Source organism: Lepidochelys kempii, chromosome 2, assembly GCF_965140285.1.
Source record: "Lepidochelys kempii isolate rLepKem1 chromosome 2, rLepKem1.hap1, whole genome shotgun sequence".
Taxonomy (NCBI): domain Eukaryota; kingdom Metazoa; phylum Chordata; order Testudines; family Cheloniidae; genus Lepidochelys; species Lepidochelys kempii.
Window position 1 is genome coordinate 182,768,946 of NC_136381.1, and position 19,831 is coordinate 182,788,776.

At 38.7% G+C, this 19,831-nt stretch overlaps 1 protein-coding gene across 17 annotated transcripts in view; it reads right to left on the reverse strand.

Annotated features, from left to right (window-relative positions):
* Positions 1-19,831, reverse strand: part of BBS9 (Bardet-Biedl syndrome 9) — a 437,000-nt gene that overhangs the window by 380,303 nt on the left and 36,866 nt on the right. For all 17 annotated transcript variants that reach the window (XM_073332921.2, XM_073332920.2, XM_073332918.2 and 14 more), the window contains 4 exons: positions 17,818-17,992; positions 4,935-5,019; positions 2,144-2,324; positions 911-1,040 (listed from right to left, as the gene is read on the reverse strand). In XM_073332921.2, the coding sequence (XP_073189022.2) occupies positions 911-1,040; positions 2,144-2,324; positions 4,935-5,019; positions 17,818-17,992 (571 nt within the window). The remainder of the gene's footprint in view (positions 1-910; positions 1,041-2,143; positions 2,325-4,934; positions 5,020-17,817; positions 17,993-19,831) is intronic.

A 19,831-nucleotide genomic window follows, 5' to 3' on the forward strand; every position in this document is an offset into this window, starting at 1 on the left:
TGCATCTGGGAATTTGATATTTTAAGAAGTTCTATAGATACCTTTTCTTTTAAGGTAATAAATGCTTTCTATTTATTCTTCAGTGAACACACAATTCCATTAGTAAATAAAATTATATTTACCTGCAAGATAGTGAAAGTAGAAGCTTGTACTCTAGTAACTTTCACTGACTTGTTCTTACCTGTTACCCCTTCTAAAAAGGAGCACTGAAATTTTAAAAATGCTTAATACTTAATTCTTAATACTTAGTTCTGTGAGTTTACTTTTACATTTGGTTAAAGAGAATCTCTTCCTCATGAAGGGCAAGTACAGTGCTTTCACTCATGGATAAAATACCTATAAAATTCACATGAGAGTAAATTACTGTCCAGATTCTTAACCCCAGATTTCCACTCTCAAGAGCAAGACAGACTGAATACTCCTCTTGGGAGCTTGCTGCATCTCATGGATAGTAAGGGAAAGGAAGAAGAGAAGCTCATGGTGTAAGGGCAGTAATGGGAGCAGCAGATGTGATATCCTGGCCAACTGCCTCCACCTCAAAGGAAACCCAATCAATCTGTAGCTCCTGTTGAGTAGTCAGAATTACTAATAATCTCTAGGGCTTGCTCAGAGTCCTCCAGTGTCTAGTCATTCTGAGAAGAGCTCCAAATCAATGGAAGTTTTGCCTTCACTTACACCAATGTAAAGTAATACTAATAATTGAACAAAATTATTCCAAATTTATCAGAAATAGCATAAATTGATCCAGTGAATATACCACACAACATACCCAAAACTATATTTTTTCCTTTTATAAACTACCTTTTTTTTGTTAAATACTATAGAAATGCTTATTAGCATCTATAGAAATTTTTTTTATTTTTTGCTGGAAACAAATCTAAAAAAATTAAACTTTTACAAAGTTACTTACTGTAAATTGCTCACTTTTACAGCTACAGGAATATGGGGAAGCTGAGTGGCCCACTTCAATGTCACATCCTGATAAACATGCAACATGTTATTATGGTTTCCAACCAGAGTGTTTATTGTTCCTTCAGACACTGTTAAAAACATAAAAACAGTTTTAAGACAACAGATGTTTTCATGAGCAAGTGTTTTCCTTTCAGGTTTACATTATTTTCCATTTTTGGGGGAGGGGTGGGAAACCCACTATTGCATATATTTGAACAGATTTGTTTTCCTTTTTATTTATAGATTATTAAGCAGTCAAAAAAACCCAAGAAAATTTCATAGACAATAACCAAAAATATATGTGATTAATCATCATGGACACCCATTATAATTATATCAGTGTGTGAAATATAAAAAGAAGTGCCGGAGACATTTCTGCTACTTCCAAAACTATCACTCATAAGGGTAAGTACCAGAAGTCCCTGAATGCCCCAAAAGTAAAATGTCATGGATTTGTCATCATCACTATGAATGCACTGGTTTAGACATGGCACAACACACACATTGGTTAAGTAATTTTAATCAATCAACTGTCTATCACATGTTTACACAAGAAATTACAAAAAGTAAAATAAAGATGATTATGAGATTGTTTGTAAAGTTTAAATTAACTAATTTAATATAAGATTTTAAAACTTATTCTTTGCTATTCTGGTACCAACATGGAACTATAGATTCTTAATTCTGGTCTTTATCAATTTGTCAGCCAAGCTTTATACCATTCAACCACAGAATCAGAGCACCTCACAAGCATTTATCCTTACAAGACCCCTGACTTTCATGCATTCTTGCTACATTTGAAACCCTGAAAAATTAATTGATCTCAGCTGCTCTGAGGTACCACACAACATGCTTGAATACCTTAATCTTGGTGGACTTTATCTCTCTTCTGCCCCGACCTTACGTCCCTTATACTCTAATCCAGGCAAGATTTTGCTCTTTTTATTTATCCATAAGTGACTTGCAAGAAAAAGTAGCAAATAGAACACAAATTTAAGGAAACTTGATTCTTTCTGTTCTCTGAAAAATTATCCACTGCAGTTACAAAATGTCAGGTACAATTTGAATTCTACATAAGCTTTTATATTAATCCACAGTATATTCAAAAGGTTGCATCTTCCTAATGGAAAACATTCTTAGTTTTAAGTGTAACTAGGTCAAAGATTCTAAGCTGAATTTTTCTTTTACAAACCTGAACAATAAGGAAGGAAGCAACTTGGACTGCAATCAAGTTTTTTCATGAATCGAATTTGCCCATTATCCTTAAGGCAAAAGAAATTTCTCTCACCAAGCACAAAAACAGAGGAGGTCTGATTAAAGGAAACAACGCATATATCCAGTGCTTGCTCTCCAATGTTTAAAACCCAATCCATCTTCAAAAGAGAAAACATAACCAAAGATCAGTTAACAGCTATGTGTATAATAAAAGGCTTAAGAAGAAGGTTCAGTCTACATCAAACCAAATGAATTTTCAGCAATGTAAGTGAAAAGACACTTTGGGGGCGGTAAGGGGGAAAAAGGTAAAATGTTCTACATTTTAGATGCATATTATCTTCAGGAACATTGTGATCTTCCTGATTCCAAAAAATAAAACACTGCTGGGGGAAGCAGAAATAAACCAGCCCACAAACATTTTATGAAATAAACCATAAACATATGCTATGCAATTCCCTCTGTAATCATATTTATTGTTCAAAAAATAAAAATGCACACATTGTCCCAAAACAAAAAAAAGCTTTGAAATCTGGAAATAAAACACAAGGTTTCCCATTCTACTAACTACTTAAAGTCTACCACGTCCTTTGTGTCTGCCCTTAGGTACTGATACGTTTCACCACCTTGTTTATCAGCTCCTATGCGAAGTTATATCCAAACCAATCCAAATGTGCTGAACAAACACTTGACTGATGCCAAGCTGGTTTAACAGGAGAGCTGATAAAATTCTCAGTTCAACTGTCCTGTATTTTGTGGTTTTGAATCACAACTTTCTACCACTGTGATTAAAAAAAATGAGGAATAACCTCCTTCACAAACATACTGGTAGAGCTGAGGTAATAACGTGCACCTTCCATTTTAAAATGCTAAAAATGGAAAGGGAAATCAGGATTATGTTACATCATCCACTTTTCGGAAAATTCTTTCTGTTCTGGGATCAACTGATACCTAGGCAATATGATGGGTAACAGAAAGATTCCATAAAGTGTTTGATTTTTTTTTCTTTTTGCCCTGTGAAATTCCAGTACTTTGTTAATTTGATAGATTCAGATTTCCATTAAGACTCCAACCAAGAATTATCAGAAATTACCCCCATAGGTCCTTCAGTTACTTTTATAAGTTTAGTGTCTAGCTTAATTTACAGTCCCTCACTGGTAAAATTGTATCATCCTCCGTTCAACACAAATTTCAATGTACTTCTGGTAGTGGGATCAAAGGTGAATTCATAATCTTTTTGAAAGCTCTATCAAGTGCCATCAGGAACATGGGGCACCAATCCTCCTTCTTCAGTCAAGTAACACAAAGGTTGATGATAGTTACAGAAGAATTTTTGAACACTCACAGTGTAGTTCATGGCTTTTGTCTACCCTCAAGAATAGCTCTATATCAACAATCAATGTAGCTGAATTCCAGAGCCTACACAAGCTCAAGCAGAGATTTGCACTGACAGAGCTAGTTGAAGCTTAGCACTGTTTGTTCTTAATTTAAGAGTGCAAATCCCTCATGTCCCTGCCCAGTGCAGCTACACCTATTGCTGGCCACCAGCTGCTGAATTGAGGCTACCCCTGAGAGTAGACAAGGTCTAGAACTGTGTTAGCAATTATTCCTTTCTCAACATAATTTAGGTAAGAGTTCTGGACCCCCATCCATCAGAAATTTGGGATGAGTGAACATGCGAAGTTCTCATTTTTTTCTGTCCTATTTTTATTGCCTCACACAAAAAAGATCTTCTTGTACTTTTTTCTGCATTCTTGGATGACATCTTCAGCAATCTGCACATAATATTCTTTCATTTTCTTTTCACAGGCAGAGGCAATTACACTAGCTATCCATTTCTCCATCTGTGTGGATACTTGTACACATTATCAGCTGGTATTGTTTATGGTAAAGTGTACTGCAATGCACTCTAAGTGGGGTTACATTTGAAGACTGTTCTTTGATGCCAAACATATTACAGAATACAGTCCTCACCTACTTAGCAGTGTTAGTCAAATGGAACATAGAGACTTGTTATCCAAGAGCTGGTTCTCTACTTGCTTCCATGTATAATTCAAGGTGTTGACTTCGATTTATATAGTACAAAAATGTTTCAGTTCTGACTCTTCCAGAGACCACCTCTCTCCCCATGTGTCATAATGGAAGATGAGGTCAGCTGGACTACTTAAGCTAGCACTTTCTGGAGTATCTTAAATGATCAAGCAGTTGTCAGTGCAGTACCACCGAGGCGGGAATTCCTTTTCCCCACTAGTCCAAAATAGCCTGAGTATGTTAGTCTTAAGGCACGATGTAAGAGACATTAGTTTCCCAGGTTTTTCACTGCAAGGGTCGGGGAGGATGAGCGAGCTGGCTATTTGGGGAAATGTCTTTTTCCTAGTTAACTAGTGTTCTCTTTAACGATATACATGAGTCCCCAACTTTAACAAGGTGCATTTTAGAAATCTAATAAACGAGTCATAAAAAAACTTTACATTTAAAATCTAAGCAAAATTTCATTTACACATATTTCAGTACTTTCCATCTTGATAGGAATTAACATGGAATTAACCCCGTTATGTTAATTTCTCCTCTCTTAAAATAGAGGGCTTAATGAGTATTTAGGACCCAAACCAAATAGGAATAAAATTTACTCGAGTCTTTCCATGGTCTTAAATGGAAGTTAGATCTGGCCCCTAGTGACAATACAGTGTTTCAATCTGTCAGCTAGTCTTCTCTCTTTTCAATATTTATCCACTGTAGATTATATTTTATGTAAAACAAACAGGTCTTACAACAAGCCTTTTTCCAGAACTCAGTTTTTGCTGCTCTGTCTCCTTTCTTTCATCAGCATCTGTTGCAAATGCCAGCACTTGGTACCTGTTATAAAAAAATACAGATAGTATCTCTTTGCAGTTTATCAGTTTTACATCAAATGTTTAAAAAATGTTCACTATAAAGTTTATGGCAAAAGCAGAATCCAAAAATGTTGTCAGAAAATCTACTTTACAATGTATCTGTTGATATCATCATTCTTACAGAGCACATGCACTGAAGTATAGTATCTAGATAACGGATTTTAAAGTAGTATTTAAAACATACGGTCAGATTCAGATTTTTTTACCTTAAGGATACATCCTTATCTAGTAGTAGTGGAAAATTTCAATTTTTTAACTTTATGTAACACAGTCTGTCGGGGGCAGCATTGAATCAGGGACCTGCGGAGCTTAGCGCATGAACCTCTACAGCATAAGCTAAAAGCCAATGCCTGTTAGATAAGGCTGTAGAGCAGACTCATTTTATCTAAGTGGTCTCTGTGCCACTAGATAGGACAGAACACCACACCCAGAAGGTGCATGGGTTACATTTACATTACCTTTTTTTCCACAAAAAAGTTCAGATTTTATTTTGTTTGTTTAAATTTAATGTTAGAGGTGGATGCTATAAACGAGAGAGAGGCCAGAGACAATTATAGCATTTTGAAAATAGGACCTTACAGCAGTGAGAAAAAGTATAAACTTTCCTCATTTCAAATAATCTCTAATTTTAAAAAAAAACTTAAACTAAAGCTCAGACAAAGTAACACTTGCCTACCTTAGAGACATGTTTGAGAATTAAATGGTTCTATTCGGAAATGTGTCTCTGTAAATACAGCACTGGATGAGTTGCATAGGTGTCATTTTATAACAGAGAGCCCAGCAAACTGAGTCAAGTTGGCTTCTTTCTTCTCACTCATTCATTATCAACAGTAATAAAAATTATGCAGGCCTACATCTGCCCTTATTTACACTTATGCAACCCCCACAATGCTCAAATTATGCCCTCAGTGAGACCTATACAATTCCATTTCCTTCCTGGGTTAGCACTGGTGTAACTTAGTAAACAACCTTGTTCCTGTTGCACGAGGAATTGAATCAAACACTCTCTCAAAAAAAAAAAAAAAAAAAAAAAAAAGGAGTACTTGTGGCACCTTAGAGACTAACCAATTTATTTGAGCATAAGCTTTCGTGAGCTACAGCTCACTTCATCGGATGCACAAGTACTCCTTTTCTTTTTGCGAATACAGACTAACACGGCTGTTACTCTGAAATCTCTTGCTCAGTTGGCTCTGCAGATCCAAGAGGAATAAAAACAGTAAAAAAATATGTTACTCTTAACACACACACGGGATAGATGGGAAAGAGTAAGACTTCCAGTTTTACAATCACTTTTCAGAGAAGCAGCACACTTTAAAGCACTTTGAGATTAAAGTGTAAAGTATTATCATAATATCATGAGCCAAACGTATCGAAAAGTAAGCATAACAGGTATTCAGCACATAGTTGATTTTAGGCATGCATGCTAAATGCCTTTATCTTTATCATTTAGCACACAATCCTTCAAGTCGATAATTTTCTTAATACTCTAACTGGCCACTTAAAACATCACACTCCCTCACAAAAGTAATCAATGTATTTTAATAATTTTTGTAAAGCTGTACCTATAAATTAGGGCCCACTACTGGGAACATACTTAATCAGCTCCTACTAAAATCAGGCTCAGGCCAACAGAGAGTTCCAAGTGCCACAATTCTCCCTGATGATTTCAGTAACTTAACATCATATTAAATATATTTTAGTTTATTCCAAAACAAAGTTAAATACTAACACAATCAATGTTAACATTTCAGGTTTATTTCTGTATTTGTGGCAATGGCAATGGCTGCTAAAGGATTTTTCTTAGTGGTTTTAAACTTTATTTTATTTTTACTAAAGAAGATTTTAAAATTTCTATTCAAGTTGAGAAACATAATTGTTCAAAAGCAATTTTTCTATGGCTTAAATAAAAAACTAAAACTTGTTGTTGGAGCTACAAAACAAATATTACCATATCTCTTTCCAACTTTGCCTTCCACACAAGCAAAAACACTAAGTTTTCAAACTACAGAACATTTAAAATAGATGTTGCAAATTCTGAGGTGGGGGAGGGAGGGATCTCTCTTCACCACACAAAAGTGTTCAATTACATGATCTTAGGAACCTGACTTTATTGTTCAAAGTACTGAAGCAGAAACACTGGACCAAATACAGTATTATTTTACAATATAACATGGGGGCGATCTCCATTTTTCAGACCAGTCTCACACAAATCATAAAAGTGCATTGATATCTATGAAATGACTAACTGAATGACAGTTCCTTGTGACACTAAAATCTTAAAACCACAGAACCCACAGAGGGCAAAACAAACCTATCAAGCTATTTGGCATTCTTTCATGTCACATCACATGTAAAATAACTTAAATATGGAGAGAGAGAGGTTACTTTCAGAGCTTGAAAATAAGAATCAATTTAATAACCCTTGCTTGCTGAGGTGAAGGCACTGTACTGTACAAATCTCAGGATAGCAGAGCAATTCAGAGCAGGACAAATTGTTCCATGTTGCCATGTTAGAAAATACCAGTCTGGATGGCGGCATGTTGAGTTTGCCAAAATCAAAAAGACACATCATTTCTTTAAAGTAAAACATTAAAAATGAAATTTCTTGTGCTTTGCTACAGCTGGGTCCTATTTCTCCCTCACCTTTCAGGGCTCAACTGTGCATTCAGCTTTGAGATATAACTTATGTGTAACTCCCTTCCAGTATCCTCCCCTTAGTTTATATAGAATATTAGTAAATCCTACTTTGCAATGTACCATAATACTTCAATAATTATATTACATTATGGTCTTTCTCTCAAAGTATTGTGGCACATTACATGTATCAAAATCCGGAAGGATCTCAAAGTACTTCACAAACTATACAGCACTACTAAAACAAACCTGTGACAGATATTGCAACAACATGCAGTATCTTTGGGGGAACACATTGTATTAAGTTTATGTATCACTGCAGGCCAGTGATAGCATGTATGATTCTGTTCTACTCCACAGGACAGAAATGAAAACGATGGATGATGATTAAGATGAATTGCTCACATTGTAAACACCTTCAGAGAGGTACGACCCCCTATGAAGGTTTGTGTAGACTGGTTCAAACTGGATTTTCCAGAGACCAATAGACAAAGAAAGGGTTTTTGGCATAAAAAGGCGGTATATAAATGGACTCAGAGTTTTCTTTCTGCAGCAAATGGACAAGGCATTCTGTCCAAGAGCCCCAGCCCTTGCAGAAGGGTCGGAAAGACTTTGACCTACCAGAATACCATAAGATTGATGGATGATCTCTGGTAAGCTTTTTGCATGTATATAGGAACTTATTGTTTTTATAGGTTTTGCTCTAAGAATAAATGCAGTTTGTTTTGTGAAAGCTGATTGGTAACCAGTGTACTCTGTTGTATCCCAGGAGAAAGCATTAACAACCACATGTGCTGGACCCCAGTTAGACCTGCTGGAAAAAAAAATCACAAAGGAGATGCAGAGGTACTGCAAGCAAGCCCCAGTCTGAAACGAGAGACAACTGGGTCTCCACCCCAAGAGAGGTGATGGGTAGGAAGCCTAAAGCCATAAGAGGGTGCCCTCCAGGAAGACAAGGGGTAGGAGGGAGGGATCAAAGGCACAGTTAATCCTGAAACTGTGATAAAAGCCACCACTGAAGTGAATGGTGACAGCCAGGCAGACAGAGGGAAAGTTTAGCCAAAGAAACCAAGACGTCAGTTTTTAAAAGGTCTCATCTGGAAAATTCACAAACAGTAAATTCTACTGCTATCAATTATCCATCTTGGAAAGAACTGACTCATGCCAATTTTCTACTTATTTCACATCTTTATACCATTATACCTTCCCCCGGTCAATGCAACTGAACAAACTTTACAGCCTATTTAGTATCCAGGAGTCAATACAAAATATTCCCACTAGTAGAAAGCATAAAGGGCTCCATTAACTGAGTATATTGTTTGAGAGATAATAGAAATTCTGGTGCAAGAGCAGTAAATATTTATTATGGCAGTAAAGCTCAAACCAGGTTGTGTTACCATTAGATAAATTGTACTCCTGAGGCATAAAATGCAAAACAGAAAAAAATGGCTATATTCCTCTAAATCCTTTGGGTTATGATTATCTCTAAAATCTTCATTCCTCCTCCCCCTCACAAAGATGATGCATTTTGGCTATAAGCCCTTATGATGAAGGAAAATGTGCATTTTTGGTCTTGAAAGCAGATGAGCTTGTCAGATTGGAATGTTGGGTAGGAGTTTCATAGGAATCTGTATGCTTTAAACAGATTAATTCTTGCCAAAAGAAAATTGCTAAACTAATCACAGTACCCTTAAACTATATCATTGATGTAATCAGGCCCAAATTCCTTTGCAGGAAGCACATTTTGCTTTATATGCGACTTGAACTAGTGACATGTAGGTAGAGACTACATAACCTGTGGCTTGCTATGATTGACGAGCACTGCATAGGGTAGTAGGAAGGGGAATTAAAAATAATTGGGAGGGCAGGGAATATTTCCGTTCCAACTTGCTGAAATATTCAGTATTCCCAGGGGAAGCCCATGAGGCAGACAGGACAGCTACTTCAGTAGTAGAAGAAACATTGGACCTCTGGTCAGGAAACTTGCTTCCTCTACTGAGGACAGGAATTTTCTTATGCCTTCCAGGTCATTTTTGCGGAGGTGGGACCCCAAAGACTCTAGCAGACACCAGGTCGACCCCCAGGAAAGGGTCGGAAATTTCTCTAAGTCCTCACTCAGCCATCAGGTCAATCCTGGCTCCCATCCGGCCACCAGGTCAACCCCGGCAGCACGCACGTCTGACATCTGAGCAATGGCACCAGGTCACTGAGCTGCTCTAGAAGCAGTTCTTGACTACTCTCAGTAACAAGCAGCAAAAGAATGTAGGACATGGCAACAGATCAGCAGTGACAACTGCAGTCAGATTGGCTCACAAAAACAGGGAAGAGATCACCAGTCTGATAGGGTGAATACTGTGGTTCTCCAGATCCATTTAATTATCCCTTTACAGGGGTGGAGAGTGAAAGAGATGCAAGGCGAGAGCACTTCCATAAATTTACTAGTACCAGTACTCCCAACCCCCTAGCTGAGTGTTTCAGTATACCAAACCCCAGAAGTCATAGCAGCCAATGCAGGTGCTGCAATTCTGGGGGAAGAAATCACAGCGGTCAAGTAGATGAGGCTTTAGCTGCCTTTAGGGGAGAACTTGAGAGACTCGCCTCAGTCAGGTAACAAGGGCTTATAAAGAACACAGCTCCCTTCAATGCAACTGGTGCTTCTGCAGGCCGCTGCTTCTGCACTGCAAAGTATAGGAGGACTTATCAGGTGTAGCAGGTGCTTTTAATTAAAGGTCAGTCCCACACAAAACTAGGGAGATTGCATTCCCCAAAAGAAGAGCAAGCAGGTTTCATCACATAGGATTTTTTACCATATGTTCCTGGGATCCCTGGTGGCCAGTGCAGCATTATGGTATAGCACAGGGATAGGTAACCTGCGGCACGTGAGCTGATTTTCAGTGGCACGCAAGCTGCCTGGGTCTTGGCCACCAGGCCGGGGGGTTCTGCATTTTAATTTAATTTTAAATGAAGCTTCTTAAACATTTTTAAAACCTTATTTACTTTACACACAACAATAGTTTAGTTCTATATTATAGACTTATAGAAAGAGACCTTCTAAAGAACGTTAAAATGTATTACTGGCACGCGAAGCCTTACATTAGCGTGAATAAACCAAGACTCGGCACACCACTTCTGAAAGGCTGCCGGCCCCTGGGCTAGCACATGGCAAGTCAAAGTCTGCAGCAATATCTTTAATTGGACCAACGTCTGTTGGGGAGAGAGAGAAGATTTCGAGCCACCCAGAGCTCACCTACTTTGTCTCTCTAATATCCTGGGACTGACAACTACAACTACACTGCAAATACATTCTTATGCATTGAATGATCACTTTGAGCTATACACAAGTGAATTGGCCTGGCTTCCAGCTGGGAGTTTGTCAGTTCTCAGCTGATGTCTAGCCCTTGGCCACAGCTAGTACTCGGGCTGCCAGCACCACATCTGTTAGCACTCAATTGCCAGATTATGCATCCCTCTCTGAAAGAGAAAGGCCAGCAGTCCAGCAGCAATTTTAACACTTCTCAGTATTGAACTGTTATTGACGTAAGCCTCTAGGTACTACTGCAGTATAAAATATTATTTATTTATTTAATACTGGCTGCAATCCCCAACCCATAAAACAGAGTTCTGGGGTGTAGAATGATGGAAAGATGGGAGCTGAGCAAAACTCACAGAGAATCTGCACTGATCTATTTGCATACCTTCTCTGCAGGTGTTATCTCAAGGCCTTAGCAAATATTTGTTAAATGGATGGGAGCATCTATTGTTTAAGGATCCCTTCATGGTAACTTATTTTTGATGTTACAGAGATGTGCTTCTCCTGAGCTTGACTAGGCATTTATTAGGATGCTACATCGCCATTACTGTATCAATTGATGATCTCAGAGGATTTTGGGGCAAAAAGGAGCATACTTCACACCTCCCCTTCTAAAAAACTGACCAGAGGTCAGGAGTACATGCATATGTGAAAACAGTGTGGTCTATCAAAGCACTGGCACTGGAAAGTACCTGCTTTGTTGCCTATCTATTCATGTGAAAGGCTGGGAGATTGGTGATTCTCTAGCGCTTTATGATGGTAATAAAAAGGATATTGTCACCTCTGGTGGGATATGGCCTGCAAAATATGGCACAATTTCATTTAGAACTGTTGTAGTCATCAGTGCTTTGAGCATACCTGATATACAGCCTGCAGGCAGAAGGCACTCTGAATGCTACCATTCACACCACCAGGTAGATAGAGTGTTTAACTTATTGAGCAGGATTGGTCAGCTTTGTATAAATAAAGATATAATTTTGTTCTTTTATCTTTCCGAAAGGGTAATTCTATTAGCCCAGTACTCCAAATCCAAGCTTGGTCTCAGAAACATGAGTCTAGGAATATGTCCACATCATCTTGGTAGGGACAGGCCTCAATATAGGGTACGAGTTAGAGGCACTCCCACTAATATGCAAACAGGAGCAAAACGAAGTTAATCATACTGCGCCAGTCATGATCACACACATTTATCCGTATGTTATAGCCATATGCCCAACCTACTGTTGGATCTTACATAACTTAGTTTGTGAGCTTCCCAGAGAAGGGACTCGGTCTTCATCTGTGTTTATACAGCACGGGTCTTCTATACTGTATGGGGTTTATGGGTCCTAGCAGAATATAATTAAAGCAGCAGCATGTATAATTCCCTCCATAGGGAAAAGTCAAGAGGGAAACTTGTTGATACGGCAACAAGACGTATGCAAATTGGCAACTACAACAACTGCATAGTTAAACCCAAGGACTTGGGATGCAGGCAACCTGTTAATATTTTAACAGATAAGAATTAACTCCTGTTAAAAGGCTAAAGTAGAGGATAGAGGATTTTAACAGAAAGATATGTGTACAGTGTGTTCATTTGTACAGAAGTCAGGGTGGAAGCTGGCACTTGGCAATCACAGGTCTGTATTGTTGGGGTAATGCTACAGTACTAACATGTTTACTTAGCAGCAGCATGTTTGGAAAGTTGAATGGCACAGCTTCATAGCATTGCTTAACTTTTTGGCAGACTTGAACCATTTGTATAACTCTTTTCCTCAATCTTTCATAACATATATATTTTAAAATTTATTACCACTAGCTGTGTTGCTAATCAGTCATCTCCACTGAGCAGACTTTTATTGTGAGCTTGCACAAGCAACGTGGCTGGCTCGATGATATACTGCTTAAATTGACTTCTGCCTGGCTCTGATCACTTTCAAATTTTGAAGGGCTTTTGAATAATAGATTCTTTGGTAGCTGTCTACAATAATGATTCACAAAGGTATGCTGTCACTTATAGGGGAAAAATGAAGCTGTGCTAAATTGTTACTACTCAAAACTAAATACCAAGAGCTGAAGTACTAGGACCCTTGAGATTCACACAATAGTTTCTTGTTGCTTTCTAAAGCGATTCATAGATGCCTACTTCATTCTTAAATAGAACCATGAGGCCAACACATCCATAAGAAAACCCCTTTTATTTAGCCCAGTGATGTGTTGCCTGGAAACTTGAATGCAAAATACTAACATCAGCTAGGGCTGTGAAATTACTACATCTCTTCTGATTCTCCCATTTAAGGTTATTCACAAAATCACTGCTCTCGTTTTTTCCTCATTTCCTTTTCTATACAAAACTCCTCCCTAACCTTTACCTTTGTAGACACTCTTCTCTTTAAGCCTTCTGTACATAACGGCCCTTGAGCTTGTAGCTCCCTTCTTCCTTCCACCAATGAGTGACCCTCTCTTCACTCAACTGCCTCCTTAAGACCACCAATAATACAAATCAGCAATCCTAATACAAACAGCTATCATCCTCTGTACACGACCCAACACTAAAAAAAGCCATCATGCTGCATTCAGATCTAACATTGTTCTGATAATCTGGTGTGTAACATCCTTAAACCATTCTGTTTAATTGTTACTTCCCTGAGGCAGGGACAGTGCTTTCCTCTATAATTTTGTACAGCACCAAGCATATCAATGATACCCAATGAAACAGCAACAACGTATTTTCTCTCTTTCACACATCAATCTTTCACTTTCTTTCTTCACCCATCAATTTCATCTCCCTTTTACTGCCACTTCAGTTCTCACTGAGAAAGCACCTCACTCCAAAGATGATGCCATTCCCCATGAGTCACTCTCCATACTTAAAAGCAATGATCTATACCTCACTACATTATGACAAAATGTACACTATTCCAATCTAGGACATATTCAGACCTCACCAGATTAATGCATGAGTGCCCAAAGCTGAATGACCTCACTACACATTAAGCGGTGGGGACCTTTGTCAGGTTTGGCAGAGAAGGTGAGTTGCCCCTTTAAAGGCAGCTAGAGAGCCAGTGAGTTACCTCCAACACGGAGGTAGCCCCATTCCAGGTCAGCATGGGGATACTGACCCATCCCCCCTGCAAGTGACCAGAAGAGAGGGGGAATATTTATGCCCACATCTGAGCAGTGAAAGCCCTCTTTTCACCTGGTCAGGTTAAGCAGCACCCATCCTCTCATTATTATCCACTGTGGGCATGACATTAGTTGCTCCTTTCTCAGGGGGCTGGGAAGGAATTTTTCCCTTACCACCAGATTGGCCAACATAAGGTAGGTTTTTTCACCTTCGCCCACAGTGGATAGGAGGCTTCAAGGAGAAAAGAACAAAAGGGGAGTTAGGCTATGATGCTGCAAATCATTATGTAAACTTGGGGCAGATATCCAGCACAGGTACTCTGCAGGGAATTGATAGTGATCAGATTAAACCCTTTCCTAATCCATTTAAAGGAGGTATTCTTTTATGGAGTGGAAACAGTGGGAGGGGTGAAGGAATTCATAGATTCATAGATATTTAGGTCAGAAGGGAACATTATGATCATCTAGTCTGACCTCCTGCACAACGCAGGCCACAGAATTTCACCCACCACTCCTGCAAAAAACCTCACACCTTTATCTGTGCTATTGAAGTCCTCAAATCGTAGTTTAAAGACTTCAAGGAGCAGAGAATCCTCCAGCAAGTGACCCATGCTACAGAGGAAGGCGAAAAACCTCCAGGGCCTCTTCCAATCTGCCCTGGAGGAAAATTCGTTCCCGACCCCAAATATGGTAATCAGCTAAACCCTGAGCATATGGGCAAGATTCATCAGCCAGATACTACAGAAAATTCTTTCCTGGGTAACTCGGATCCCACCCCATCTAATAGCCCATCACAGGCCACTGAGCCTATTTACCATGAATATTTAATTACCAAAACCATGTTATCCCATCATACCATCTCCTCCATAAACTTATTGAGTTTAATCTTAAAGCCGGATAGATCTTTTGCCCCCACTGCTTCCCTCGGAAGGCTATTCCAAAACTTCACTCCTCCGATGGTTAGAAACCTTCGTCTAATTTCTAGTCCAAATTTCCTGGTGGCCAGTTTATATCCATTTGTTCTTGTGTCCACACTGGTACTGAGCTTCAATAATTCCTCTCCGGTATTTATCCCTCTGATATATTTATAGAGAGCAATCCGATCTCCCCTCAACCTTCTTTTAGTTAAGCTAAACAAGCCAAGCTCCTTGAGTCTCCTTTCATAAGACAAGTTTTCCATTCCTCGGATCATCCTAGTAGCCCTTCTCTGTAACTGTTCCAGTTTGAATTCATCCTTCTTAAACATAGGAGACCAGAACTGCACACAGTATTCCAGGTGAGGTCTCACCAGTGCCTTGTATAACGGTACTAAAACCTCCTTATCCCTACTGGAAATACCTCTCCTGATGCATCCCAAGACCGCATTAGCTTTTTTCACAGCCATATCACATTGGCGGCTCATAGTCATCCTATGATCAACCAATACTCCAAGGTCCTTTTCCTCCTCCGTTACTTCTAATTGATGCGTCCCTAGCTTATAACTAAAATTCTTGTTATTAATCCCTAAATGCATGACCTTACACTTCTCACTATTAAATTTCATCCTATTACTATTACTCCAGTTTACAAGGTCATCCAGATCCTCCTGTAGGATATCCCCGTCCTTCTCTAAATTGGCAATACTTCCCAGCTTTGTATCATCCGCAAACTTTATTAGCACACTCCCACTTTTTGTGCCAAGGTCAATAAAAAGGTCAATAAAAAGATTAAATAAGATCGGTCCCAAAACCGATCCTTGAGGAACTCTACTGGTAACCTCCCTCCAACCTGACAGTTCACCTTTCAGTAGGACCCATCGTAGTCTCCCCTTTAACCAATTCCTTATCCACCTTTAAATTTTCCTATTGATCCCCATCTTATCCAATTTAACTAATAATTCCCCATGTGGCACGGTATCAAATGCCTTACTAAAATCTAGGTAAATTAAACCCACTGGTCACGCAATTACAGACATGAAGGTCACTATCTTACAACAAAAAAAACTTCAAATCCAGACTCCAGCGAGGAACTGCTGAATTGGAATTCATTTGCAAATTGGATACTATTAATTTAGGCTTAAATAGAGACTGGGAGTGGCTAAGTCATTATTCAAGGTAGTCTATTTCCCCTTGTTTTTTTGTTTTTTCCTACCTCCTCCCCCTCCAGATATTCTGGTTAAACTTGGATTTATGCTGGAAATGGCCCACCTTGATTATCATATACATTGTAAGGAGAGTGGTCAGTTTGGATGAGCTATTGCCAGCAGGAGAGTGAGTTTGTGTGGGGGAGGGGGTGAGAAAACCTGGATTTGTGCTGGAAATGGCCCAACTTGATTATCATACACATTGTAAAGAGAGTGGTCACTTTGGATGGGCTATTAGCAGCAGGAGAGTGAGTTTGTGTGTGTGTGGTTTTTTTTTTTGGGGGGGGAGGGGTGGGCGGAGGGTGAGAAAACCTGGATTTGTGCTGGAAATGGCCCAACTTGATTATCATACACATTGTAAGGAGAGTGATCACTTTAGATAAGCTATTACCAGCAGGAGAGTGGGGTGGGAGGAGGTATTGTTTCGTGGTCTCTGTGTATATAATATCTTCTGCAGTTTCCACAGTATGCATCCGATGAAGTGAGCTGTAGCTCACGAAAGCTTATGCTCAAATAAATTGGTTAGTCTCTAAGGTGCCACAAGTACTCCTTTTCTTTTTGCGAATACAGACTAACACGGCTGTTACTCTGAAACCTAAATCCACTGCGTTTCCTTTGTCTAAAAAATCTCTTACTTTCTCAAAGAAGGAGATCAGGTAGGTTTGGCACGATCTACCTTTTATAAAACCATGTTGTATTTTGTCCCATTTACCATTGACTTCAATGTCCTTAACTACCTTCTCCTTCAAAATTTTTTCCAAGACCTTGCATACTACATATGTCAAATTAACAGGCCTATAATTACCTGGATCACTTTTTTTCCCTCTTAAAAATAGGAACTATGTTAGCAATTCTCCAATCATACGGTACAACCCCTGAGTTTACAGATTCATTAAAAATTCTTGCTAATGGGCTTGCAATTTCAGGTGCCAATTCCTTTAATATTCTTGGATGAAGATTATCTGGGCCCCCCGATTTAGTCCCATTAAGCTGTTTGAGTTTCGCTTCTACCTCAAATATGGTAATGTCTACCTCCAGATCCTCATTCCCATTGGGGAATTGGGGCTCCTATGACTGGTATCGCAGGGAGTCAGCTCCACCTCCTTTATATACCCTTTGATTCTCATTCAAGGGGGGAGGGGACAAAGGTAACAAGGTCCCAGCAATGTCTTAGCTGGGGATCAGTATGAGTAAGGGGAAGGGCTGCCAGCAGCCCCCCCCCCCCCAGATATATGTAAATAATTATGGAATTACCTGCACTGTGCAGTTTTATCTGGCAGGTACTCCCAGACACTTAGTAATAAAATTGTGGCCTAATTAAACACATCCAGTGTCTCCTGTCGTCCTTCTGGCACACCTGGACAACAACAATTCAAGTCTGAGCTTCAGGTGACAGCACCAAGAAAGGCATCTGTTCTTTCCTCTTTTAAAAAATAGATATGTGGTACAACATGAGTAAAAGCAAATAAAATATTATAGTTATTTATATTTTCATAGGCGGTGCTAATTTTTTTATCTTTAGTATATTCATGTTATATGATGGCAGTCCTAAAAGAAACCACAATTACTTATTTAATATTTATACATACTTGTAGCTCTCAACTTGTTGACAGGAAGAGACTGTAATGAAGGAATCCGTTCGAGAGCTGTAAGTTAACGGACCAGGCAGAAGAAAACTAGGTAGAAATCGGCCAAAAGCATAGCTTTCCTGTTCAAACAACATAAGCATGCCATCCATGGACTGTATGCATATCAAATCTCGACCTGAAAGAAAAGGAAACAAAGCACAGTTAATCACATATTAGATTTTTATGAAAATATACAGGCCTGAATTCTCATTTACACTAAATGTATGTGAATACTAATTTACTATATTGGCAGCATCAAAGGGCTTTAAAGTAGGCATAAATGTAATTTACTCCCACTTTAAGGCTCCTTTACACTGCCAATGACCTTAGAGTAACTGAAAATCAGGCCCAGCTTATTTACAGAAATTAACAATGAAGTTACACTACAGTTAGATATAAACAACGCAGAACAGCTGTGACCCCCACACTAAACAAAGAGGAGGTGAAATACTGGCCCCATTGAAGTCATTTGTAAAACTCTCATTGACTTCAGTGGAGCCAGGATTCCACTCAAAATGTTCAAAGTTGAGGCTGAAACTCCATTAGCATTATTTATATGAGGCTAGTGTTCAAAGGTCCAGTCAGAGACCCATTGTGTCGAGTTCTGTATAAAGTTAAAAGAAGATACAGACCCTGTCCTGAAGAACTTACATGCGAAATAGACTAGATAGACAAAGCATAGGGGAAAGGGAAACAATACATGAGTAACATGATGGGGTGATGGTTGACGTACTTTATGTTAGTTCTACTTTATTTTATTTTTAAATATATATTATAGGGGCAGAGGAAGTCACAAGGGGATTAGTTAACAGAGTAAGAGACTATGTAATAAAGAAAGGAAACTGGATAGGAAAAGGAAAAGTGGCAATGAGAACAATGCTGGTAGCAAAGAGATAGCGAAGGAAGGAAGAGCAAACAGTGAATCTTGGCAGAGAGAAGAAAATATCCATAATGCATATAGAGAAAAAGCCACATCCAATGTCTTCACAGGGGTCCAAGCTGTGAAAATCACTCTGCAAATGGAGAATGGGTGGTTCCCACCTGGCTCTACCTCAAGGAGTGCTGCTCTCACCACCCCGGAAAGCTATTTGGCATATGGTACCCCATGAAGTGGGAGAATCCCCCTCCATTTTCAGACAATGCCTGGAAGAAGTTACTCCCTGCTTTAGTGCCCTACACACCATCCCAAACTCTTGCTAGGGAGTGGGGGAAGGAAATTCCTGACAATTCCCAGAAGCACTGCTCATCCTATTCCCCACCTGTTCTTTCCATAAAATAATTTAACCCACAAGTAAACTGATGCGACTTGAAGGACATCTGTACTTTTCATTTCATTGATTTTGCCAGTTTGGCTCACAAACCTATTACTTAAACAGATTTTTTTTAATGTATAAATAATCCTCTAGAACAAAGAAAACTAAACCCTCCAAAAATTGTAAAAACATTATTTGCTAAAACTAGTCAACTGTTTCCTTTCTTACGTAAATAACAATACATTAAGAGAAACCAAAAGATAAAAAAATGAGTTTTCTGATTTGATTAAGTTAATATTCTAATTTAACTGAGGGAACACAATTATTAAAATAAAATAAAATAAAATAAAATGACCCTAAGATCAAATTGTTAAATCTATCATGTCATTTCAGGTATTTTAAACGGTCTAAAATAGAAATCATCATGAAAACAATGTTAATATTATAGCGATTACATTTTCCCATTGCTTTTATCCTACCTTTATTTTATATTTTTAAACGAGGATTAAAAAATATTAAGTCTGTAGTGAGGCGTTAAAAATACTTGTCAATACTGAAATCAAGAATTCAGCTACAATAGCAGCAAGATCCTACTGGTCACATGTCGATTTCAATTACATGATATAAATTCAGAGCAATAACTTTGAAGTCAACTGAGATCAGAATCAGGTTGTGGATTTAGCATTACATAAAGGAGAACATTAATTCAAATGTGCACATAG